A 24,730-nucleotide genomic window follows, 5' to 3' on the forward strand; every position below is an offset into this window, starting at 1 on the left:
AATGTGGACATAGGAGGGAAGTAGATACTTGCTTTAGTAAATATGCATTGATTAATCAAGGCTTTTGAGATGGGCCTCCAAATATTTAGCTTGCCCTTTACAACCCTGCCCCTCCCATTGTATGAATAATAGTAGAGGACTTTGTTCCAGTTTCATTGGATCAGGTGGCCAGTGTCTGCAGCATATTTGCTCCCAATAGAGCCTTTGCCTCTCCTTGTCTTTAGCTGGGGCCCAGGCACATACCTGCTGAGTGACCCGAGATGCTTGTCCTCCTGGGAAGGTCTCACAGCATTCTAAGCATGCAGGCTGTGTGGGCTATCCCTGGGAACCCAGCACTTCTAGGATGGTTGCTGTGGAAAAGGTAAATTCTGAATTCCAGTTTGGAACTCAGAACACAACTTGTTTGCATACTGATAAAGGAAGTTCTTTGACGGTGAGGTAGGATGTGGTGGATCTTGCCACAGGGGAAGTGGTAATACAGTGATGTCCTTTTCGGATGGATCCAAAAGGGGGTAGCTTCCCTGTGCTGCACTACAACACACAGCAGGTCAGTTGCAGGGAGATGTGAAGTACACAAAGCTAGAACACTACCGATTTTAAGTTGCACTTCAGTAACTTTGATTTAAAAAAAAAATCCAAAGAGACTTTAAAAAGAAGAGTTAGGTGAAGACAGTGGGTACAGAGGCAGAACACACTCATGGCACAATAGTAATTTTTCAGAATAGTGAACATGTTGATTGTAGAACATGATTGTAGATTGACTATGCATCCCACATGCATCTGAAGACAAACCTTCTGAAGGATGGTAATACTGTACACCATCTTTCTGGGATCTTTGTCTCTGATCAGTGACCTCATTCCTAAGGAAGAGACTCAAGTGTGCTGAGCAAAGACATCTTTTGTTAATTTTTCCTCAGAAAGAAACTGTGGATTTACTTTTCATCTCTCTTTTCCTTAAAGAAGGATCCTTATAAATTGATCTTTAGATGAACTTTTTAAATGCAACTTAAGAGAATAGAATAGTGGTTCCTAGATTCTGGAAGGGTTATGTTGTAGTGAGTAGAGAGAATCAATATGTACAGGGCTGTATATGAACAAAGGGATAGCTTCCAGTGTCCTGTAACATATCAGGACATTTATGGTTAACAGTAATTGAATATTCGAAAAATGTTAGGAGTTTTATTGTTCTAAAGCCAAATATTTGAGGAAACAGATCAACCATTATCCTTACTTGATGGCTATAAATGTGTACATGTATTGGAATGTCTTATTATAGCCTATAAAATGTATTATTATATGTTGATCAAAACTAAAGTTAAAATTTACTTTTAAATGATGCTTTGAAAGGAAGTTGCTTTGTCTTCCAGAAGGTCACTGTGGGCAGATGATTATTTTAGGGAGAGCCCCCTCCCCATGATGTTACTTAAGCTGGGAGGAATAGGACTCCATTAACAAACATTGGTCAGGCATAGGCTTCTGTTGGGCCAAGAATTTTGGAAGAAGCAAAGATGCATAATACAGAAGCAGTCTTCAAAGGAAATTTATGATCTAGAGGGGTAGATAAGATAGACTTGCAAAACAGAGGCAGAAAATTCAGGAAAGTCTGAAATGAACTGTATGCTGTAATCACTTTTGTACAATGATGTATTGTGGATGAATTTGTTTTAATGGCAATGTGCTCAACTGCTTAATCCTGGCAATTAGTAGAAAATGGTAATTTTTTTTAAAATGTAGAGTCCTTGAAGGAGAATGAAACTTGTCAAGATGTTGGATGTAAAAATTGATTCTCTTTCCATTTTATTTCACATGAGTTTATTTGGAGTTAGATAGGGACATGAATCTTCTAAAGATTTGGAGTTGGGGTTATGGTTCACTTGTGGAGTGCTTGTCTGCCATGCATAGTAACCATTGGATCATTTCCCCAGTGTTTGTTTCTTTATGTGTTATCTACACACAAATGCAGCTAACCGCTTGGCATTTCTACAAGGGAGTTCTTTATCTTCAGTTCCAAATGAAGGAATCATATACGTTCTCAAAGTTTTTCCAGATCCTGAATGGTGAAAGGCACACATAGTCGTGTGAGCAATAGTTTGAGGAGTTAGTAGATGAACGCTTTCCAAGTGCTTGGCAATAGAGGGATAGGTGGCTAACTATATCTGTATACTGGAATACTAAAATGGGTGAACCAGACATACATATACCAACAGTGATAGTCATGTTTGGGTCTAAAAAATTTGTAGAATGGATAGTATGTTATAATTTACCTGAAATATACAATCAGATAATATCAGGAATTCTGGAGTACCTGTTTATATCGCTTTGTCACACTGGTCAGGTAGCATCCTAATGGCTTGTTTGGGCTGGAGAGGGAGTTTAAATGGGGATGAAACTTACAAATATGAAGGAATTGTTTTAAATTCCAAAATTGGAGCAGGCTTAAAATGTTAATAACACTGAATGTTGGTGATATGGATACTTACTGGAACTTTTCAATATTTTCAAAAGGTCTCTTCTATTTTGTAGGGAAACTCTTTAAAAGGATGGTAGGCAGGACTAAGATCAGTATGCTTTGCTGAGAAGTGCCACAGCAGCTTGATTAGACCCTTACTTCTGTGATAGAAGGAGGCCAGAGTTTAGACAAGAGTGCCTATGTCAGGTCATGTACTGAGACTTCAGACATTTTGTAAAACTACCCCTTTCCAGTACACACATAGTGTCTACCTGTTACATGGTGGTCAAGTTCCATGCTGGACACAGGCTTGGCAGCTAATATTGAAGGCCAAATTTGTACAAATGTTTTGGCATCTCCTTAAAGAACATCTTTAACTGGCTTCTTTATAATATGATTGGCTACTCACATAATTGGCTAAAATCTCAATGTGACACTATTATGTGTTCTCAGAGGAAGGCCAAGAACTGAGAAGCGTCAGTTGGCTTCATGAGGAACTGTTTATTGCCCATGTGCTTTGGCACCTACCACATTGGTGCTTAAATATTTATTTGAACTAATTCATCTAAGGATGTTTTATTCATGCATAACTGTTAATCAGGGTGGGTATGAGATCTTCTCCCTGGCTACTGAGAATACAATATGATACATTAGGTTTAAAAAAATAGTAAGAGAGCGGGAAAGACCTTTGTACCCACAAAGAGTCTCCTCGGAGAAGCTGTAGAGGCCCCTTGAGAGCTTCAGGTTCCAGTGCCAAGGGCAAGCCATTTACTGCAGCATATGGAAAGCAGGTGACACACCCCTGTGTGATCACCATTCCTCACGGTAGCCTTCTTCCCCACACTCACTGTATCTTCAACACTTTCTTCCCAAAAGCACAGCATCCCATAGTCTTTTGGTGAATAAATAGTGCTATATTTCTCCATGATCTTTGTCAGAAATATGTAGTGCCTTGAGAAATAGGGTCTTATCTTCACATTCTGGCAGACAGCCACAGGGCAACAACAATGATTTATAGTATTGGTGAAGTCTCTTGGACTCCTCTGAACAAAACTCAAAAGGAAATTTCCCATACCTGACATTGGGGTTTTTATTAGTTTATGGCTCTTGAAAGGTACATTATCATTTCATGTATAATACATATATATATATATATATATATACATATATGCACACACCTATATGTGCATGTATACATATATATGTACATATAGATATGTGTACATAAATATATATTTTAAATAAGCATATAGAATGTTTAAAAAATATCCTTAGTATTATTTCTCTCCTTCTTCCCCTCCCCACTTAAAATCCTCAAACTATTGCTCACACGACTATGTGTGCCTTTCTCCATTCAGGATCTGGAAAGGTCATAGACCATAGAGGGGAAGCCTACTAGTACCATTTTCTAAACTAATATGATCTCTAGTATATTCCAAGTACACATCCTTATACCCACAAATAAGTAGGACCCTCACCTCTCATCAAAGAAAATTCTATTTGCCATAGGTAGAGACTATTACAGAAGTCCACAGCTGGTCAAAATGCAGGCAAAAGGTGACTGTGGGGTACCAAGCTCCAATTGCTGTAACTACAACACAATTCTTCAGGGAAATTCCAGAAGAGGAGGCAAGAACATTATAAGAGGATCAGGACACCTGCTGCTAGACAGTGTCTTCCAGACATGACAGGGAAGCTATACCCATGAAATATCAATAGTGTGGTTTCCCAAACAAGACCTGGCAATGATGATAGCAGTTGGCAAACCAGTGTTGGTAGAAGAAATGTCATAGAGCCCCAGCCCTACATTACATAAAAATCTATAGAAACTCAGTGGCTACTGAGAGGAGAATCAGTTTTCTTCAGGGATAAGACCCAGATAGACTATCCAATCCCAAGTGGTCAGCCTTAAACACATGTACAGGGGCAAAGTACAGTGTGTGTGTGTGTGTGTGTGTGTGTGTGTGTGTGTGTGTGTACATATATATCAATAACAATTGAAGACTGGGTCATGAATTTGAGAGGCTAGTGGGCCCACAGGAATTGGAGGAGTGGGAATTATGTAAATATAGAAATCATGTGTGAAATTCTCAAAAAATTAAATAAAAATGAAATTTCAAAAATACCCACATTCCCACAGGGAAAGAAATGATACAGTTTCGGAGGCATTTCAGTTTTGGGTGGGGTGAGAGTAGATGCATAGTCACGCCCCTCCACTCTCCATTCCATGAGTACTATGTTCAGTGTTCATGGGTGAAAGGACACCTGCTTAAATGAGAAGTCCAGCTTTCCAGGCAATAAAACAGGGCAGATTTCTGCCTTGCTGAGTATTGCCCTCGCCTCTGGGTGATAGCACTGTCCTGAACAGCATTTGCTTGTTAAATTACCTTTGTGCACTTTTATGGTCCATTACATCACCATATAGCTTAAGGATTCAACTGGTTATCCTAGTTTCATCTGGCACACAGTTTTAGAAGGCAGTGCTAAGTGGGTGCATGGCTGGTGTCCCTGTGGAAAGTAACAGGGTGAAACCTTCTTTGTTTAGCCTGGAGATGGTTATTAGATAGTCCATTGCTACAGAAATGGAATTTTAAATTTTATAAAGCAGGTGATGTAAATATATTTCCAGTGATGTTTGTGTTTACCAAAGAAAATAAGCTGTTAGTATGATGGAGAAATATTCACATTGGATGATCTAGGCAACATACCAAGAAAAGGTTCCAGGGCTGTTAACACTGATTATGTTGAGGCTGCCTAGAGATTTTGTGGTTCTGACCTGGCAGATGGATGACAATGGTTTGAAAATCCACTGAGAAGAAACTGGTTTTGTGCTGACACTTCATAAGAAGACTGGACTGTGCCAGTCAAATTTACGGAGGCCCAACCTCCCAACCACTTCTTGAGTGGGAATAATCTATTCTCTGTTTACATCTCAGAGGAATTCTGAGGTTTGAGCTTGACAGTGATTTTACATTCTCCAAACGATAAACACATCTGCTGCTATTACCATTAGAGTAAGTGGTGAGCCATATGTATTATAGGTTCAAATTTTCCCAGAGGGTGGAAACTGAGAACTTTAGGAGCTTCTCTAGCGAGTTAAAGCAATCACTGTGTGAGTAATGAGTTCTTTGGGGCTGGCAGTATTTAAACCCAGACTGCATAAAACCATCCTTGTGCCAGAGATCCAAAAGAGATATGAAGATTGAGTACACATTTCCTTTTAGTCTTCTCCCTCTCACCAATTATGTGGTTTAGATCCCTCGTGGACATATTATTCTTGGCTCTACCAATCTACTATGAGAAAGAATGTAAAGGGGTCTAGCTTAGAGCAGTGCAAATGGTTGACTTGATATTATAAAAAATCCAAATAGTATTCACAGAAAGCTGAGAGGACAAATACCCGACTGCCTGCTTTACCCTGAACAAAGGATAAGGGGCTCACCTTTTCCCCATTTATTTTACAGATAGGAAATTTGCAGCTCAAATTGACAGTATGTACTAGTATTGGCTGGGTAGTGTTCAACAAATTTTAATGTGTTGTGGAGTTCTCCCATCTATTTTTAGAAGAGGAAACCTCATGATATTCTGAGGCACAAGGGACACTGTGTTACTCTCTGGAGTTGGACGTCTGCTACTGTATCTGGTTGGCTGGGATGTGTTTTCTGTGAAAAGGCTTTGTTAATCGTCCCAGGAAACATCCATGCCTTGTTAGTTTGCTTTTAAGTAAAAAGGTCTCCATTGGGGTAGATTAGATGTCTTGAGGGTGAGTGAGCTAGAGGTCCCCGATGATGCTGGGTGCACATATTGCCATATATGGCCTTGGGGACTATGGGTGCCCATAAAGATGGCTCCAAGTAAACCTATGTATGTGAAGAATGATTGACTATATGTTAAAGAGACATTAACTGTCCTTGACCAAAGACTGCATTCTTTCTTGTCCTTGGATGCATAGGGCTCTAATGTTCACACATCACACAGAATATGTGTGCCTGGGGTAATTATATGTTTGGTCTTTTATTTCCAGTTTCTGGTACATAGCTTTTAAAACCATGGGACTCTGGATTAACAGATGCTTTTTTTTTTTTTTTTTTTTTTTTTTGTTACCAAGGTGGCTGCAGCTTCTACTTAGCTTCAGGATGGGAGCTGGATGCCAAAAATGCTAATGAAGGCATGATTAGAGGGCTGTAACTAACTTTCAGCTCTACTGCTGTGTGTGTAAGGAGAAGAGGAGGGTGAAGTTAATCACCAGTAACCAGTAGCTTAAGTAATAATGCCTATGCCAATGAAACTGCCATAAAACCTTAAATGATGGAGTCTGGAGAACATCAAGGTTGGTGAACACATGGAGGTGCTAGGGGACTGTGTTCCCTTGGAGGAAGCATGAAGACCAAGACTCCCCACCCCCAATCCTGTGTATTTCTTCCATTTGGTTGTTCTCTAGTTATGCCCTTTATAATGAATAATGTTGGTAAAGCGTTTCTGTAAGTTTTATGAGCTTTCCCAGCAAATAAGGGAGTCATAAAGACACCCCCCCCCCAACTGGGCATTTTCAGCTGATAGGTCAGAAGCATGGGCAGACACATGAGGCCTGCAATTTCATCTCACCTGGACACCAGTGCTGTGGGACTGAGCCACAACTTGAGGCTCATCATGTTTGTGCTTTCTTAACCCCCTTCCCGGCACTGGCACAATGGCTGGGTGAGTCACCTGCCCACAGGCTGGGTGAGTCAACTGAGACAGACCAGAACTATCATCGTTTTGTTAGTTAGACAAATGGCAGGTCTTTGTTTTTACTGAAAGTTGTAGATTCCTCTCCAATGAGGATAAAGGCGTTGAGAATGAGCTGGGGAATCTTCTGGACTGTGGAGTAGGAAATCTTCATCCAGAAATGTCAAATATCTTGGTGACTTCATGTTTGATATAATCCATCTGAGGGCTGCTTGAAAGATGGAGTCCTGGGGAAGGCAACCTCCCCCCCCCCACCAGGGGTTACCCTAAATTCTTGCTTTGATGATCTATTGAAAGTTGGAGGAGGATGGGGAGGATGGAGAAATGAAGTCACCTGAGGAGAAAATGGCATATATTTTCTTGGAGGACTTTGGGAATTGACATCATAACTTCCTTCCAAGTTTAGCTTGCAATACTAGTTGTAAAAGAATATTGTCTCAAGTCTGCTTTCTGCTCATTTCTTGGTTTACCTAACTGAGCTTTTAAAGGACATCCTCCAGGTGAGTTAGAGCCTTAGTCAGGCAGTGACTCAGAGATCAAAGGCTGCAGGGACTCTCAGCAAGCAGCCCTTTGACTGCCGAGTTCCCATAGGCTGGCTTGGCACAGTTCCTTACGCAGACTTCCGTAGGTAGTATATGTCCCATAAATGCATATTATTTAGCATAATTCCAGGGACAGTTTTCACTCTGTACTCTTTCCTTGTTTGCCTCCTCCCATTGTCCTTGTTTCTAACACCTAATATTTGAAGAGACTTCTGCTGACTGGGAACTGTCTGTAAATGCACATAGAGAGGTCTGTTGGCCTCTGGTCAAATGCTATTCTCAGTGGTGGCAGAGGTGATATCAACACTGTTTTCTCTCTGGGCTTTATAAACATGTCTACTTGGAATAATATATAAGAACAGAGTAAGGGCAGGCAGGAAGATGGGTAGAGAAATGGGTGGGATTCTTGCAAGGGTCTACTCTGGAAAACTGGCTTGAGAGGCTGCCCAGATGGCATTCTGGAACTAAGACATAGAGCCTTTAGAATTGGGGGCTTAAGTCTCTTAACCCTGCCACTAGAGCCAGCTTACTGTCCTGTCAGGCTGTCCCCTTTGTCCAAGCTGTACTAACTGCCCCTACAATCCCTTCTGCCTAGTGCCATTTTATTTTTCTGTGTTTTGTCTTGTGCCTTTGCAAATGGTACTGATGTTAGTTCTTGTGTGCATTTTGTTTGAGATGATGGAAATCCTAGAGGCTTGATGGTGGTGATTGTGTGATATGAATATCTTTCATGCTACAGATTGTTTAAAATGACTAAAATGGTAGATGTTATTACTTTTTAGTTTAATTAACTGTAATTTGAGAATAGTGGTATTTGTACCAGGAGCAGCCCCTCCCTACACCAGAAGTCTCTGGGCTGTACATAATACCCTGTGGTAAGGAGACACAGCTACCCTCGGGTAGACTCTCAGGAGAATTCAGGGCAGGGATTCCTTTGGACACGTCCCATTTGGACCATTGCCCAAATGCTAAGCCTGGATGATCTGGCAGTACTCTAGGGGCCACCCACTCCACTGCAACCCCATGTGCCTGCATTAAAGAGGCTCAGCCATTCATGCAATCTTCCATTCATGGTCACCAGTGCCAGCAAGATGGTGGGCAACTAAGTAACATAAATAGTGAGGTTTCTCTGCTCTATTACTGGAGTGAGGGGCTCTGCATCCCAGGGAAAGAATTTAAGAGGGCCTCATTTCTTAACCCATGCATCATCTTTTAGAGGAGGTAGGGATTAGCCACCTTTAGGGTCAGTGGGGAAAAAGAAGGCTTCTATGACCTCTCTTACATAGTGGCAGTCGGTGGTGGGCGGGGATAATGTGTGAGCCTTCTGAAGAGGGACAATAGTCACATTTTCCCAGAATGTATTTTTTTTTAACCTAACATGCACATTAATGAAAGATTTGAGGAAAAAGACAGTTACAGTGAATGAACCAGAATGAAAGATTAACTACATTCCTTGTTAACAGTATTTAAATAAAACATACTCAGGACAATACATTTAAAATGCAAAGACTTAATGAGGGATTCATGCTGCTACCTGTTACCATCCAGTCAAGAGGAGACACCCCTGGAAGTTTGTAGCCCCATCTTTTTCCCTAGGACAAGGATGTCCAAATGTTCTTGTCCTTTGCCTGTTTTCAAGGCTTACTTGAATAGAGCAATTTAATATATGTTATGCTTTGGTCACATCTGGGATCAGCCTTGTGTTTACTTGCAGTCTGTTCATGTCATTGTTGATTTTAGTGTACTATGATAGGGATATCCTGGAATTTGTTCATTTTGTTGTTAGTGGGCATTGTGTTATTTATTGTCCTTGGCAATTATAAAAAAGGCTGCTTGTAGTAGTCTTGTGCCTTCCTTTTGATGAACATATGTTCACATGTCTTTTGGACACAAAAGTAGCATTGCTGTCACAGAAGACTCTGACCCACAGCCTCAGTGGGTCTGAGTAATTCCCTTCTTTGTATGTCTGTCTAGGAACCTCCTGGAAAAGCCTACATTGGTCTGCATCTTTTTCCAGAGCTTCATTCCTTCTTCCCTTCCCTTCCCTCCTCCTCCTTCTCCTCCCTCCTCTTCCTCCTTCCCTCCTTTTCTCCTTCCCTTCCTTTTGCCCCCTTTCCCTTCCCTTCTCTTGAGGTATGAGGTGGAATCACACTTTTAATCTCTCTTAATGAAGTTGAGCACTTCAGTAATCAGAGAAATTAAGTTAAAGAAATAAGATAAAGGTGGAGGAGAATTCTGATGGGTAACAGTGTGTGCCCTCCCTCCCCTCTTGCCATTAGGGGCATAGATAGAAAGATTTGCCCTAATAGGCATTGTAGTATGCGCTCGGCCTCATGGGACCTAGAAGGATACCTTTTCCCAGGATGCTCAGGATCTGGGACTGATTTGGGAAAGATGGCAAGCGCTGATGCAATTCTTCCCTGGTGGGGCCTCCTCCCTCCCTTTGGATTCAGCTTAACAGGCATGAGGTCTTTGGAGACTCCTGTCCTTTTTCAGCCTTTAGGACATAGATGACTTCAGGATAAAGGAACATCCTAACTCTTCTTGTATTTCTGTTGGTTTCACACATACTTTGGCCCTGATTGCTTGGCTTCTGTTGATCTCAGAAAACATGAGCTCTGGTAAGTCCAAGCGTTCATGCCTTGTGTGGGAACATACACCTCTTCTTCCAGTTCACAATGGGTTGTTGCCTGGTAAAATCTGATCCAAGGAGTGTGTTGGCTGGAGGCTAACGTATGTTTTGTAGGGGCCAGTGAAGGGGCTGACTTCCCTGAACTTGGCTCTTCCCAATCTGCAATAGGACTCTTACCTTGTGAGCACAGAGCCTTAGGGTCACAGCAGCTAGAGGTCTGCTGACCACTTTTAACTACTCTTTCCTCTCTTAGCCTGTTTCCCTACCTGCCCTTTATGTAACCCAAGCACCTCTCTAGAAGCAGCCATTCTTCAAAATGAATAAATAAAGCCTCTTAGTGAGGTTTGCTTAAAGTATAATTAAGCAAATGGTATAAAAACTTAAGATTGAGAATTGTGCAAAGGAGCACTTTAAATCTATAGGCGGTGACTGATTACGCATGATTCTTAAGCTCTGGCTGTGTAGCTTCTTCTGATTGGGCCTCCTGTTCATGCTGCATGTAGGTGTGCATTCAGTGGCTGAATCTAGCCATCTTGAGTTAAAAGTTCATTTTTCTTTGAGTTTTAAAATTAGTTTTCTGGTTAGCATATAAAGTAACGGGTTGAATCATGGTTCCCCCCCCCACACACACAGAGATGCTACTCTTTGTCCTCCGTGTTCCTCTTCCCCATTGCTCTGATGGCCCTTCCCGGTAGTAAATGTGCAGGGATGTGGCTGGCACCTCTTAGCTTCCATGACCCTGCTCACAAAGCCATGGTGTGTTATGAAAACCAGAACACAGATTCAGTGGTCCCCAGATGTTGGATTTTGTGGATTAGGAAAAGAGAGATAACATTCAAGAATCCTAACTACTGATAGATTGCCACTGCCCACCACATATTTGTATTTTATTTATTAAACTGTATTTATTCCTTTAGAATATCATACGCTATACTTTGATTATATTCCCCTTTCCTTCCTTCCACTAACTCTACCCAGATCCATCCCTACCTCCCTATCTTCAACTTCATGTTCTTTTTTTCTTTCTTTCATTTACTAGCCCACCAAGTCCAGTCTGTGCTGCTTGTACACTGCTGGGTGTGGGACCCTTCCCCTGGAGGATGGCGCCTTCTTCTGGGAGCCACACTCTAAAAACAAAACCCACCTCTCCATCCCCCAGAAACCACCAGCTGTCCACAGCTTCCCAGCTGGAGTAAGGGCTCAAGAAGCCCCTCCCACTCCAGGGTAGACTGGCTTGATCTTCTCTAGACAGCCCCAGCTGCCTAGCCCCTAAGTGCAGTGGCCCTGTCAATGTCCAGAAATCACTGTTTCTGCTCTGGTCCTCCCTGACTTCTGGCTTTTACAGTCCTTTTGCCCCTTACCTGTGATGGTTCCTGAGCCTTGGGGTGTGGTGTATGTGACATAGATGTCCTGTGTGTGACTGCATACTTCTCAGTCACTTATTCTCTGCCCTTTGGCCAGTTGTTTTTTTCATTTAACTGCTTTTCACTGCATAAAGAAATGTCCTCTGATGCTTGAGCCTGCACTAGTCTGAGGTTACGTCCTTTTAAACCACAAGCAAAAAAGAATTTCACCTGCCATTTATTACCTACCCTAGGTTCTTGTTTTGTTTAGTATTTGTTGGTCTTTTGTTAAAAAAAAAATACAATCCCAGTATAAAGAATATTATTTTCTTGAGAAGAGAGTGCCATCTTTACAGGCATTTAAAAGGAATGTATGCAGGGCTACAGAGATGGCCCAGTGGAGGAAGAGTACTTACTATGCAAGCATGAGGACCCAAGTTCAAATCCCCAGCATCCATGTAAAAGGGGGGGGGGTATTGATAGTGTGCGAGCCTATAAAACCAGCACTTGCCCAGCACTTGCGGGGCTGGAACAAGTAAATCCCAAGAGGTAGCTAGCAACCAGCCTACCCAAGATGGTGAGCTTCTAAAGAGAGACCCTGTTTCAAGGAAGTGCAATAGAGGAAGTCTTTCTCTGACCTGTCCATCTAGGTACACAGGCTTGCACACCTGGACTCACATGCACATACATACACATACCGTACAACATACATACATAAAGGTATGCACATAAAAGAAACATTTAAAAGCAATTTCTAATGAAGAGAAAGAACAACTGAAATGCTTACACACAGTAGTAGCCCAGGCTAGCCTGGAACTCATTATGTAGCCCAGGATTGCCTTGAATTGGGGCAATATTCCTGCCTCAGTCTCCCAAATGCTAGGATTAAAGGCATGAGCTACTGTGTCAAGGTGTACTTTCCAGAAGCAAACATCTTAGCGTGGCCTCCTTCACTTGATGTAAGTGTGAATGTCCTGGGAGATTTTTACCATCACAGTCATTGTCAGGCTACTTAGTCAATGACATTTTTAAATAAAATGTAATTATGTCATTCCCCCTTCAACTCTTCCCATGTAACTTTCTTGGCTCTCTCTTAAATCCATGGTCTCTATGTATTTAATTGCTACAAATGCTGCTTTCAATCTAACATTTCCTAACAGGTCCTGAAACAGTGAGGCAAAGATTCAAAGGTGTGGTTGCAGAGGCAGAATTCCAAGGCAGGGGTGTGAAGGATGCCATGGCCAGTGGAAAGTATTTCTTGGCTGGTTTGGGAACCGTTTCGTCAGAAGCAACTATCAGCTCAGCTTCCATTGGTCTTGCTCACTGAAGGCTTGTGGTGAGCCTGTGGTAGGAAGGGCAGGGGTGGCTGCCTCATGCACTTGGGGGAGGTGCTGGCTTTGGAAGGCCTTGGGAAATGGTACTATCATTGTGGATGTCTCTGGCTGGTACCTCCCTTGGCTTCTGGGATGGTGTGCAGGTTTGCCTACATGGATGTTCCTTGGAATAGATGTGTGCTGGGTGGGATCACCGGTTGTGTCATCTTGTCCTTAGTGCTGAAGGGTATCAACTGGGTAAATGGCTTCTTGAACTAAGATGTTGCATTCTTGGTCAGGAACCATCAGTTCTGAATGGAAAGATGTAGGTGACCTTCAGCTAGTGTATTTGAGTTGGAGGTGTGCTTTTATTGTCGAATACCTTTCTTTCTCTCCTTATTAAGTTGTTGTTTTTACCTCACTTTGCTGAGGCAAGGCTGACCTTGTGGGGTGTTTGTGGCTAGAGGGAGCATCACAGGGCTATCTCTTGCCTCCCCAAGTATGTAAACTCATAATTAATCACTTTCTCCGTTGTTCAGTTCCCCCAGCCAGGGGAAGGACTCTGCCATGCTCCCAGTGTCTGTTGTTAATATCAAGTGAGTCCATGCCTCTGGCTGATGATTGCTCTTTGCCAATGAAAAATAAAGGAAACAGCTTGCCAGTTCTTCTTCCTTGTTGTCCTTACAGCTGTGGTCATCTGAGGCAGATGCTCAGAGTGACCCCATCCAGCAGTGTCAGTGGAGACACCTGTGGAGAGTTCACAGGGTTATCCTTGAGGCCTTTAGGTAGGCAGATTGTGATTGCAGTCACACTTGCTCAGCAGTCACTCCACCAGCAGCCATGCTCTGGCCTTGGATGAGCATTTACTGGTAGAACTGCATGTTGCCACTGTTAATTGTTTTATGAAATGGGTGTGGTGAGCAGGAAGGACTATTGAGAACTGGAAGTCATTCTGCCTCCTGTGTCTGGTTAGGGGTGAGAGCCTGTCTCTCCTAGACCCATAGTGAGTGTCAAGACTTATTTGTAGCAGGCCTTGTTTATTGTCCTGTATTCTTTTGACATCTTTATTCGCCTAGAAGTCTGAAGTCATCCATTTCTTTTAGGGGAAGAGGGTAGTGTGGCTAAAAAGGAAGGGACCCTGTCTGTAATGGGAACCTGGGCTTTCGCTGCCATTGGTTCGTGGCCTTAGGCAGAAAAAGATGCATGTGCCTTCTACAAGTCACAGGCTTTAGTATGCTTACAAACAGGGCTAATGCTTCACTATGGGGGTTAGAGGACTCACTGACAACAGCTAGAGAATACATGATTTGGTAGCTGATACGTGGTGGTGTTCAGACCACTTAATCAGAATGTATCAATCTCATTGCCATGCAAGGAAACAATAGGCTGCCTTGCACTGTGGCATGAGTGACACCTTTCCTTTGTATGGACCTCCTTAGTCACCTGCACTGTCCAGTGGATGTTTAAAATTTAGATTCCTGGCATTGAGGAAATGGCTCAAGATATGAACTACTCTTGTACAGAACCCAAGTTCAGATCCCAGTGTCCACATAGGGCAGCTCACAACTGCCTCTAACTCTAGCTCCAGGGATTCCAACACACTATTCCTGTCCACACAAGCACACATCTATGTGCATACAACCATGGACACATATACATACACATACTTTTTTTTAAACTAAAATACAAAATAAAATTAAAGTTAGAGTCCTCAGGACCATGTCACCTACCTGCAATATCTTACTGCCCAGCCTATGTCTTCTGTGTGAATTTGTTCTATATTGCCTCTTTCCTCTGGATGTTAACATACTAGCAATACTGACAGAAGTGTGGCCATTTGCTCCAGCACTGAAGTGTTTATAACACGCATGGGCTCTCCTACAAATGCCTGAGTGCCTACTGCATATCCAGCATCATTCTTGATACTGGAGATGGACCAGTGAGCAAAGCAAGATGTTTCTGCCTGAAGCTCACTCACATTGAGGGGGCTTAGGACAGTCAGGAAATGACCCCAAGCTATCCAGACAGAAGAAGTGAAGAAACTGTGGCAAGGAACAGAAGTGATTGATGAGCCTGTTTGTAGATTAATTCCTGAGGAACAGTTTTATGCGAAGGTGAGACTTGAGTTGAGATTTGTGACATGAGGGAGACCATCTATGAAAGTTCCCAAGGCAGAGTGTGGTCAGGAAGGTGGCTAATTCAGACAACAAGGGAAGGAGACACAGGTGTAGATGTTATGGAACCCACAGACTGGAAAGATGAGAGCAGAGACAACCTACATTCAGATTTGATTTAAGCAGGGAAGCAACATGATCTGGTGGACCCTTCCAAGAAGACACTAGCTGCTGGGGAGAAAAGAGTCTGTGAGGACAAGACTAGAAGCAGAGGCCACAGAGAGGGGCTGGGCTAGAGTATGCAGAGTAAAGGGAGATGTGGCAGACCCAAGGTGCCTTTAAAAAAATTATACCTCAGTCACAGTTTCTCCACCGTCCTCTCCTCACAGTCCCTCCCCCAGCCGCCCTCTGTGTGTGCTCCCTCCCCCCTTACCAATGCACTCCTCCTTTATTCTATTCATTCTGTTCAGGAAAGGGCAGGTCTCCCGTGGATATGAATAAAACATGGTGCTTTTGGGTGGTTGAACTAAGGAGCCTGGCTTGATGATAGAATGTGTCTACAGGAAGAGATAGGAAACTGGGTAACACCTGGACTTCTTTGCCACAGTGATCAAGTAGACTGGCATATCAGTTTCAGAGGTGAGAAAGACTAGGGAAGAGATGGACTGGCTCAGAGGCTCAGCTTAAGTTTTCAAAACATTCATCATACACATTAGACTCCAAACCTGGACACTGAGTTGGATATGTGGGTGCAGGTCACAGAGAAGATGTCATTGACAAGTCAAGTTAGTAGCATGGCTGGACAAGAGGACACCAGCACTTTATAGCATGTAGCCACAGTGGGGGACTAGGCAGGTGAGAAGACACCAGGAGGACAGGCAGGCGAGCTAATTGCTCTCACAGAGCTTTCTTTTAGAGGAAGCGTAGTCTCGTAATTAACTTTGGCATGATCTCCTTGGCTCACCTTCTTGAGAGCCTCTTGGCATGTTCTCATCTTACAAGAGTACAGCGCATGCATCACTGTGATTAAATTAATAGAAACCATCTGATGGTTTGGGTGTTGCTTTCAGTCATTTTATCTGTGCCATCTGGGTACCCTTCTATGGCATCAGTCTTTAATACTGGAGCAGTAGCGAGGAAGCTTGGCATTTTTGTTTTCTCCTGCTAAACATGAAACAATTCCTTTTTTTTTTTTTTTTTTTTTATTAAACTGGTCACCCAGCTACTCATTACTCATGAACTTGCTCTGGTTTCTCCTGAATAAAGAGTTGGTGAGATTCCTTTAGTAATGGCTCAATCTTATGCCACACTGTGAACCCAACCTGTCTTTTGGATTTACCTTCTTGTCCACAAGTCACTGGTTCCTGTAGACAGATTTTTCCTTTAGTCTGTGAGATCACAAAAAGCAACAAAACAAAACAATCATCAAAACAGCACAGAGACTTATTATCGCGTAGGCTTGCTCCATTAGCTTTCATAGTTTAAACAAACCCATTTTGCTTCATGGCTTTTTACCTCTCTTCCATCTTGCACCTCGTGTTTCCGCTCTGTGTCCTCTGTCGTACCTCCTGTGCCTAGATTTATCTCTTCTTCTCTCTCTACCTGGAAGTCCCGCCTAACCATATTCTGCATAGCTATTGGCCATTCAGCTCTCTATTAAACCAATCAGAAGGTGCCTTGGCAAAGACACAACTTCATAGTGTACAAAAAGGTTATTCCACAACAGGTTCCACTCTAACCAGTGGTGTTGCTCCTCAGAGTTCTTCCTCAATTTTCTTGCTTGCAATATGAGCCTTTGTTCTATTTCCACCTCCAGTCATGCTCATCATATTGTGTTGGCCCTTATCTGATGGTGGGAACTCCCTGCTCAGCCTTTCCCAGAGCTACTGCCATTCACTAGGCTTAGCCTTATGCTGATTTTCTATAACTCTGTGGTCTTCCACTTATTGGGTGCTGCTGATTTTATGCTTTGTGTAATTATGCTATGAGCTCTTAACAGCAAATCCCATCAAAGATGCCACTGTGCCTCACACTGTCATTGCACAAACTTGTGAGGTATTTGTGTGGTATTTAATACATGAAAGCCCTTTCCCTTGAATGCCCATTTGAGACGAGGCAGGCAACTCCTACCACTAAGGAGACTAAGAGAGGAAGTGGGCAGGTATACACAGCATTCACTGCATTTCCAACTTTCCCAAGGCATTCTGAGCATGAACTACTCAGGAATGGCTCTTGAGTCTCTGCTGTGAACTGTGTTCAGGGGTGCTCAGCAGCCTTTGGGCTGGATCTTGGTAGATAAAGCCTCCACTACACTGCCCCCTGCTTTATCCTCTCAGGCTGTGGAGAGTGTTGGATGTTTTGTAGCCCTTTTTTGTAATGGTTGTTGGTTATATAAGGTTCCTTAGGAGTTGCTTGCTGCTCTGACACAGCATGTTCTAGAAGTTAGCTATTGACTTTTTTCTTGTGACACCAAAGCCTAAGACTTAGTGGAATGTCATTGGTCGTTCCTTGTGGCCATTCTTCCACTTTAAGGGCAATCAAACACTTTGTTTACATATATCATTTTGCCTCAGTGCTTCTTGAGGCTTCAGGTCACAGACAATCTGTCAGAGCTAGACTTCTCATGGATAACCTCTGGAAGAGGGAAGTACAGAGACTTCAGACTGGGGATGGGATTTGATGCCCAAATGTTCTTGAGCTGTGATGTTCCTATGTTGGTGGGTTATGTGCTACACTTAGTATTTCTTGGAAAGAGGCTGCATTTTCTGGTCAAGAGAAATAAAAATCTGCGTGCTAGAGTGTGTTCATGTGTTCAGCTATCCCTGAAGGCAGAAATTTACTGTCTTAGAGCTACTTTGTCCCAAATACCTAACAGCTGCTTCCCAAATTATCACAGAGGCTTAATATTACTTATAAATGTTCAACCAATAGCTCAGGGTTATTATTAACTATCGCTTACATTTTAAGTTAACCTATATTCCTTATTTATGTTCTGCTATGTGGCAATACCTTTTCTTAGTATGGCATGCCCATCTTGTTCTCTCTGTGTCTGGCCAGTGTCTCCTGACCCCACCCTTCTCATCATCCTTAGTTAGGTCACCCTGCCTATACTTCCTGCCTGGCTCCTGGCCAGTCAGCATTTTGTTAAACAAATTATAGAGCAACAAATCTTTGCAACTTACAAGAGAATTATTCCACAGTGCATCTCACCAGCATGCACTGAAGTCCCTTGCAAGGACCATCCCATCTGTATGTGACATAAAGCATGCCACTCCTGTTCTGGAGAGCAGGGGAATGCACATAACTTAATGTAACACATTCCAAAAATGTTGCAGCAAAAATAAAAGAGGCACTGGGGGAACAAAACTGTTCATCCCAGGGAATAGTATGTCAACTGGATCCTGGAGCAGCAATAGGAAGGAAAGGGAACAGGAAGACATCTAGAATACAAGAAAGGCAAGCATGAGCCAAAACACACAGACAGGAAAGGCAGCAATGATATTGAAAATAGGTGAGTGTGGCTGGAGTTATAGAATAGTGAGCATAGAAGTGACAGAGGGAGGTGATCACGGGAGTCCTTGGACCAGATCGTGAAGTCTTGCATGAGCCTTCTATAAGCAAGAAGGATGTTTTCATGCAGGAGAATGATGTCAGAGGATGAGTTTCATTCATTCCTTCCTTCTTTCCTTCCTTCCTTCCTTTCTTCCTTCCTTCCTTCCTTCCTTCCTCCCTCCTTCCTTCCTTCCTTTCTTTTAGGTAATATTACATTTCTATTGATACTTGATTGGGCAGTATGAGTATTTAGAGTTTTTCTTTATTTTGTAGAGACTGGGAGCCCTCAGCATCTCCGCACCTTATGTTATTAGTTACTTCTCTGTTTCTGTGATAAAACACCATTACCAAGGCAACTTTTACAGAAGAGTTTCTTTGGGCTCATGGTCGCAGAGGGATGAGTCATGGCAGCAAGTGACATGGTGACCAGAGCAGGAAGCTGAGCATCACACCGTCAACTGTAATCATGAAGTAAAAAAAGAAAACTGAAAGCATGCAGGGTTTTCTTCTCATCCTCCCATCCCCTGCAATCTGACATGCTTCCTCCTGCAAGGCTGCATCATCTAAACCTCCCCAAACAGCTCTCCCACTACAGGAGCATTCCTCTTTCAGATCGCACTTGCCTGCTGGGTGCTTGAATGATCCTACCAAGTAGGGTTTGAATTGGTCCTGGGAGGTTAGAATGCAGTAGGAAACCATTTGTTGGAGATGGAGTGGTTGATGTTGCTGCTGTAAGTTGTGACTCTGTCACAACACAATGCTGTTCTTCATCCCTAGAGCTGCAGTGAATGCAGACTCTACAAAGTATCACCCAAAGATACAGTGGGAGAGTGATGCTTGCTTTTCCTGGGAAGTCTAGATCTACAGACTGGGGATGTATCTCTGTAAATGGTACCGGAGGAAGCATGTCTGAACCTGCATAACCGAACAGCTGGCATGTGTATCTGTTTTAAGAGCTAGATTTGTGGTTGACTCAATAACTATCGATAATGTAGCATCACACTTGCCAACAGCTCACTGGTTATTTAGAGCACAAGGAATCCAGGAAGAAGCAAGAATTTTGTCGAAAATGAGGCTTTTCATGCTGCCCTAGGGTTTCTGTTCTTATCTGGATTCAAAATAGTTCTGGGTTGAAAGTGTTTTGTAAATAGCTTTTCTGGAACATTCTTGTAGAATGTGTAAGACTGTATTAGGGTCTCCGTGGGTCACTGAGCTCTTAGTGGTAAGAGTGGAATTCATACCCTTCCCCCAGAGGTCCTGAGGGTATGAATTCCACTCTTGGGGAGGTTTAGATGATGCAGTCTTGCATCATCTAAACCTCCCGTCTTTCTGACCTAGTCCATTTCCCATATGTCATTCAACTCGAATCTTGCTCCATCAGTAGGGTCTTTGCTGATAAATAGGATGAGTTAGGGCCCCGTTATGTGATGTGAATGCTCATTGGAGCAGTTTATACTATCACAGTAGATGAGCCAGAGTGTGCTTGCATGCCTTGGAATCAGAGGTGTTTCTTTTATAGTCCCCATTACTGCACACTGCACCAGTCAAGTAGAAGTATTCTCTAAGTCTTCTGGATAGGTGATTGGACTAGAATTCATGCTCTAGTCTGTAGACCTGTGTCATTCACTGGGGACTTGTAGAAGTTCAACAATGTTCAATAGCCTCAAAGACAGAGTATGTGAATTATTTGGGGTGGATGATTTGGCATGCTTGATCCTAAGGAAGGAAGACATACAGCTCCCTTGAGCCCTGCCTGTCCATGTGGCGCATTTCAGTTCTGTGGTAGGTGATTCTGTCTCTTGTAGAATATCAAGAACATACCATCATGCTCCCATGTTCAGGCGAAGTACCATTTTCTCTAAGTGACTGCTCAGCAAGAGAACTGTGTTTTTCTGCAGTCTTCCATTGCTTACTTTATTTTGATTGGTCAAATATGGTTTCTAGAAGAGAGACCTAACCCTGAAACAATATAAGTCAGTGGTGTGGTGACTTTGGCTTAGCAGGTCCATGTAATGGAACAGGTTTAAAATAAAAAGAGAATAAAGAGGCAGACATTTTTGGGACTGTGACATTCTAATGAGTGTTGTCATGATTTTAAGACTATTTCTTCTGAAGGAAGTCATGTACTAGCTATTTATTATAGAGTATAAACTCACCAAAGAAAAAAGGAAATTACCTAGTGATGGCATTACATAGGCTTACATTTGTACTATGTTAAAGACCTTTGATGCAAACGAAGATGGCCTGCTCTGGAATAGTCCTAAGCAAATGAGATTTTAAATATCACAACAGTTTGGTGAATTTATGTCTTAAATTGCTCTGTACTGAGCTTGCTCACATTTAAGAGTGCATACTGCTCTTATAGAGGACCTGAGTTTAGTTCCCATGTGTTCACAACTGCCTGTAATTCCAGCTCCAGGGGATCTGCTGCCCTCTTCTGACCTCCTCCAGTCCTGCATGCAGGTGCACAAACCCACAGACACTATTCACACACCCATCTTCTTAAAAAAAATCTTGTAAAAATGAAAAACAACTAGTAGAGATGGCAGTTGATCTTCCTCATTTTAACTCTTCCTTCCCCTGTAGCCCACAGACCAACTGGTAAGTTAGTACTATGTTGTTGAACTTTCTCTTTTGATCAGACTCCATGCTCTAACCCAGACTTGATGCAATTGGGAAAGTTTTACTTTGTGTTAAAGGATGGATGCTCTCTACTCAAAGTTGTCTTTTTTGATGGGCTGGGGGGTATGACCTCAGGCCATCATGCTTGACTTGCAGACACTTTACTGAGCTCTTTCTTCAGCCCCAACTGCTAATAATTTTATTATAGATTTGGAAATAAACCCTATTCCATTGGTGGTAAATGTGCATGTTGGTATATGAAGTTAGTTTCTTTATCTCTCTTGTGTTTTCAGGCAGGGTTTCTCTGTGTAGCCTTAGTTGTACTGGAACTTACTCTGTAGACCAGGCTGGCCTCAAACTTAGAGATCCATCTGCCTGTGCCTCCTGAGTGCTGCATATGAAGTTTCTATTATTCATTTGCTCACCGTCTTAGCTATTGTTCTATGCTGTGAAGAGACACTGTGACCAAAGTGACTCTGATAAAAGAAAGCATTTGATTGGGGGCTTGCTTACACTTTGAGGCTTAGTCCATGGAAGCATGGTGCTGAGCATGGCCCTGAAACAGTTGCTGAGAGCCACATCCTGATGCATAGACAAAAACAGATGCTGGGCTAGGTGTGGGCTTTTGTAACCTTGAAGCCCACCTGTTGACACACTTACTCCAATAAGGCCATACCTCCTAATCCTCCTCAACTAGTGCCATTCCCTGCAACTAAGCATTCATATATGAGCTGGTGGGGGACATTCTTCTCACCACTTTTACAGCAATCAGTTTTGACCTAGCCCTTTCAGATAGAGGAATTTTAGTGGGTCACCTCTCTCTCTCTCCCTCCCTCTCTCCCTCCCTTTCTCTCCCTCCCTCCCTCCCTAATGTCTCCACAGATTTATATCCAAGTTTGTTGGGAATAGGCATGCAGGAGGGACTTGATACATACATCTGCTGAGCAAATAGAACATGGGAAGTCTTGGATGCTTCAACACCAACACATTTCTCTATTGCTATATCCCACAGCCTTAGTATCCCTGCAACTCTGCCATTAGCAAGATAGATCCTGCCATAAGCCAGCTCTCTACAATGTCAGTCCCTTTCCCTGTACACTAAGAACTTCCTTTCTAGTAAGTTGTCATTTGAGGACATAGTATACATTCTATTTATTGTGTCTGTGGAGCAGTGAATTTTGTCTTCAGCTACATGGAGGTTCTTTCTAAACTTCAGATACACATATAAAATATGGATTAAGCTTTTCTTGGGGATGAATCAAGAGAAACTAAGGGGGTGGCTTACTGATGGCTAGAGGAGGAGTTAAATCATGTGGAAATAAATTGGAAGCAAAAATTTGCATGTTCCCTTGACACCCTGTGGAATCATGGTTCTGGTGGATTTGGGTTGTGAGGCACTTTTCTCCAGGGAGCTTCCACGTGTTACCAGATCTAGATTTGAATGCCTTCGTGGCAACCATAGCCACTAGTCATAGTGCACCAGATACTGTGCTGAATGTTTTTGTACATGCTGAGTCCTAGCAACAGCTCTGACAGAGCAGTTATTTCCCGATTTACAGACAAGGAAGTTGAGCTGCAGAAGTAGACAACCTTGCCTGTTGATGGGAGCTGGGGCAAGCACCTTACTTACTAGGGTTTGTTTATTTGATTTTTCTTTCTAACTTCCTTGTTAAAGGAAGATGGCCAGCAACTCATCAGTGGGAGAGTTGTTTTACTTCAGCCCTCATAATTCAGGGGGTCTTGGCTGGATACAGCTGATGTCTGGGCCCATACACACTATCTTGAGATATACATAAATGTGTGGATGAGTGGGTGAGATTCCACTCAGCTGCAGTAAAGGCCTCATTTTTCTAGGAATTTGGGAGACAATCGAATGTGACTAACTTTCCATAAGCAAGGTCAGCCTGGCTATTTTCGTATTTCCTAAAACAGGTGACTGCTACTGTGGGGTACCAGGACATTTGGGAGGGTGCCAATTTGGGGATGCTTAAATAAAACAACTGGATTAATTTCTGTGGATTTTTGCCCTTTCTTTATTGTCTCTTTCACACTGTGTCAAAGAAACATACAGTGGATATCCTTAGGCCTAGCAGTCAAGGGTGTTGGCTTAAGCTTTCTGAAGAGCTGACCTTAAATATCTTCATACTAAGGGGCTCAAGTTCAGTTACACAGAGGATCTGAGGTCTCCCACCTCTCTCTCCCTGCTAGGATTGGGGAATCCACGCCTGTGCTTTTTGGCAGGTGTCTGGAATGATTAATCCATATTGTTAACTGGATTTAGAATGATCATAGAAACCCCCCCCCCCCGGCTGTATATGTGAGGGTGTGTCCAGAAATGTTTAACTGAGGAAGACCACCCTGAATGTGGGTAGCATGGTTGCAAAGGGTGGTGTCCCGAACTAGTACCAGTGTTCATCTGTCTGGGCTTTGTGACTGTGAATGCAATGTGACCAGCTGCCTCACGCTCCTGCTCCCTCACCTTCCCCAGTGTGATATACCAAGCCCTCAAACCATGAGCCAAAGTAATCTTTAAGTTCCACTTATCAAGTATTTTATCAAAGTGATGAAAAAAGAAACTAAAGGGTCTGGAGAGAGGGCTCAGTGATTAAAGAACACATACTTTCCTTACAAAGGACCTGAGTTTGCTTTCGGCACCCACGACGTGGGCTCACAACCACCTGTAACTCCAGCTCCAGGGATTCTTATGTCCTCTCCTGCCCTCCTTGAACATTGCATCCATGTGTGTAAACATGCACAGAGATACATACATATATGCATAATTAAAAAAGTAAATACTGTAAAAAAAAAAAAAAAGAAAGAAAAGCAACTAATACAGATGGCACCCGAGTTTTCCCCCTTTGACACTCATTTCCACTGGAAATGGGTAGCCCGGTTACTATCTCATTTCTGTGGTGGTGGCTTCAGTCTATGATCAGGCCCTACGTTCTAACTTGGACTTGGCCCTAACTGGAGATGTTTGTCTTCTGTGTTCCTTTAGGGATGGGAGCTGACTCACTCAGATGTTTCTTCCTCAATGGGTTCCAGACAGAATTTATGCCTTGTGCTGGCTGCTTTTATTTCAATACAAGCGACCGTCACTTGGGAAGGAGAAAGCTCAATGGAGGAAATGCCCCCACCAGATTGTCCTGTAGGCAATTTTCTTATTGTTGATTGATGTGGGAGGACCCAGCCCAGTGTGGCACTGGAGAAAAATAGGTGGAGCAAACCAGTAATAGCTCTCTTCCAAGGCCTCTGTGTCAGTCCCTGACTTTAGGTCCCTGCCTGCTCCGATTTTCTTCAGTGCTGGAGTGCTATCTGGAAGTGTAAGATGGAATCAACCTTTCCTCCCCCAAACTGCTGTTGATCATAGTGTTTGATCACAGCAATAGAAAGGTATGTCCCTGGCCAAGTGTTTGTTCACTGTGTGTGTGTGTT

The 24,730-nt window shown here is 42.9% G+C and overlaps 1 protein-coding gene across 1 annotated transcript in view; it reads left to right on the plus strand.

Annotated features, from left to right (window-relative positions):
- Positions 1 to 429: 429 nt before the first annotated feature.
- Positions 430 to 24,730, plus strand: part of Myo5b (myosin VB) — a 182,633-nt gene continuing 158,332 nt past the window's right edge. The window contains 1 exon segment of the mRNA XM_051201265.1: positions 430 to 547. Within this exon segment, the coding sequence (XP_051057222.1) occupies positions 497 to 547 (51 nt within the window). The 5' untranslated portion in view covers positions 430 to 496.

Source organism: Phodopus roborovskii, unplaced genomic scaffold (genome assembly GCF_943737965.1).
Source record: "Phodopus roborovskii unplaced genomic scaffold, PHOROB, whole genome shotgun sequence".
NCBI classification, from domain to species: domain Eukaryota; kingdom Metazoa; phylum Chordata; class Mammalia; order Rodentia; family Cricetidae; genus Phodopus; species Phodopus roborovskii.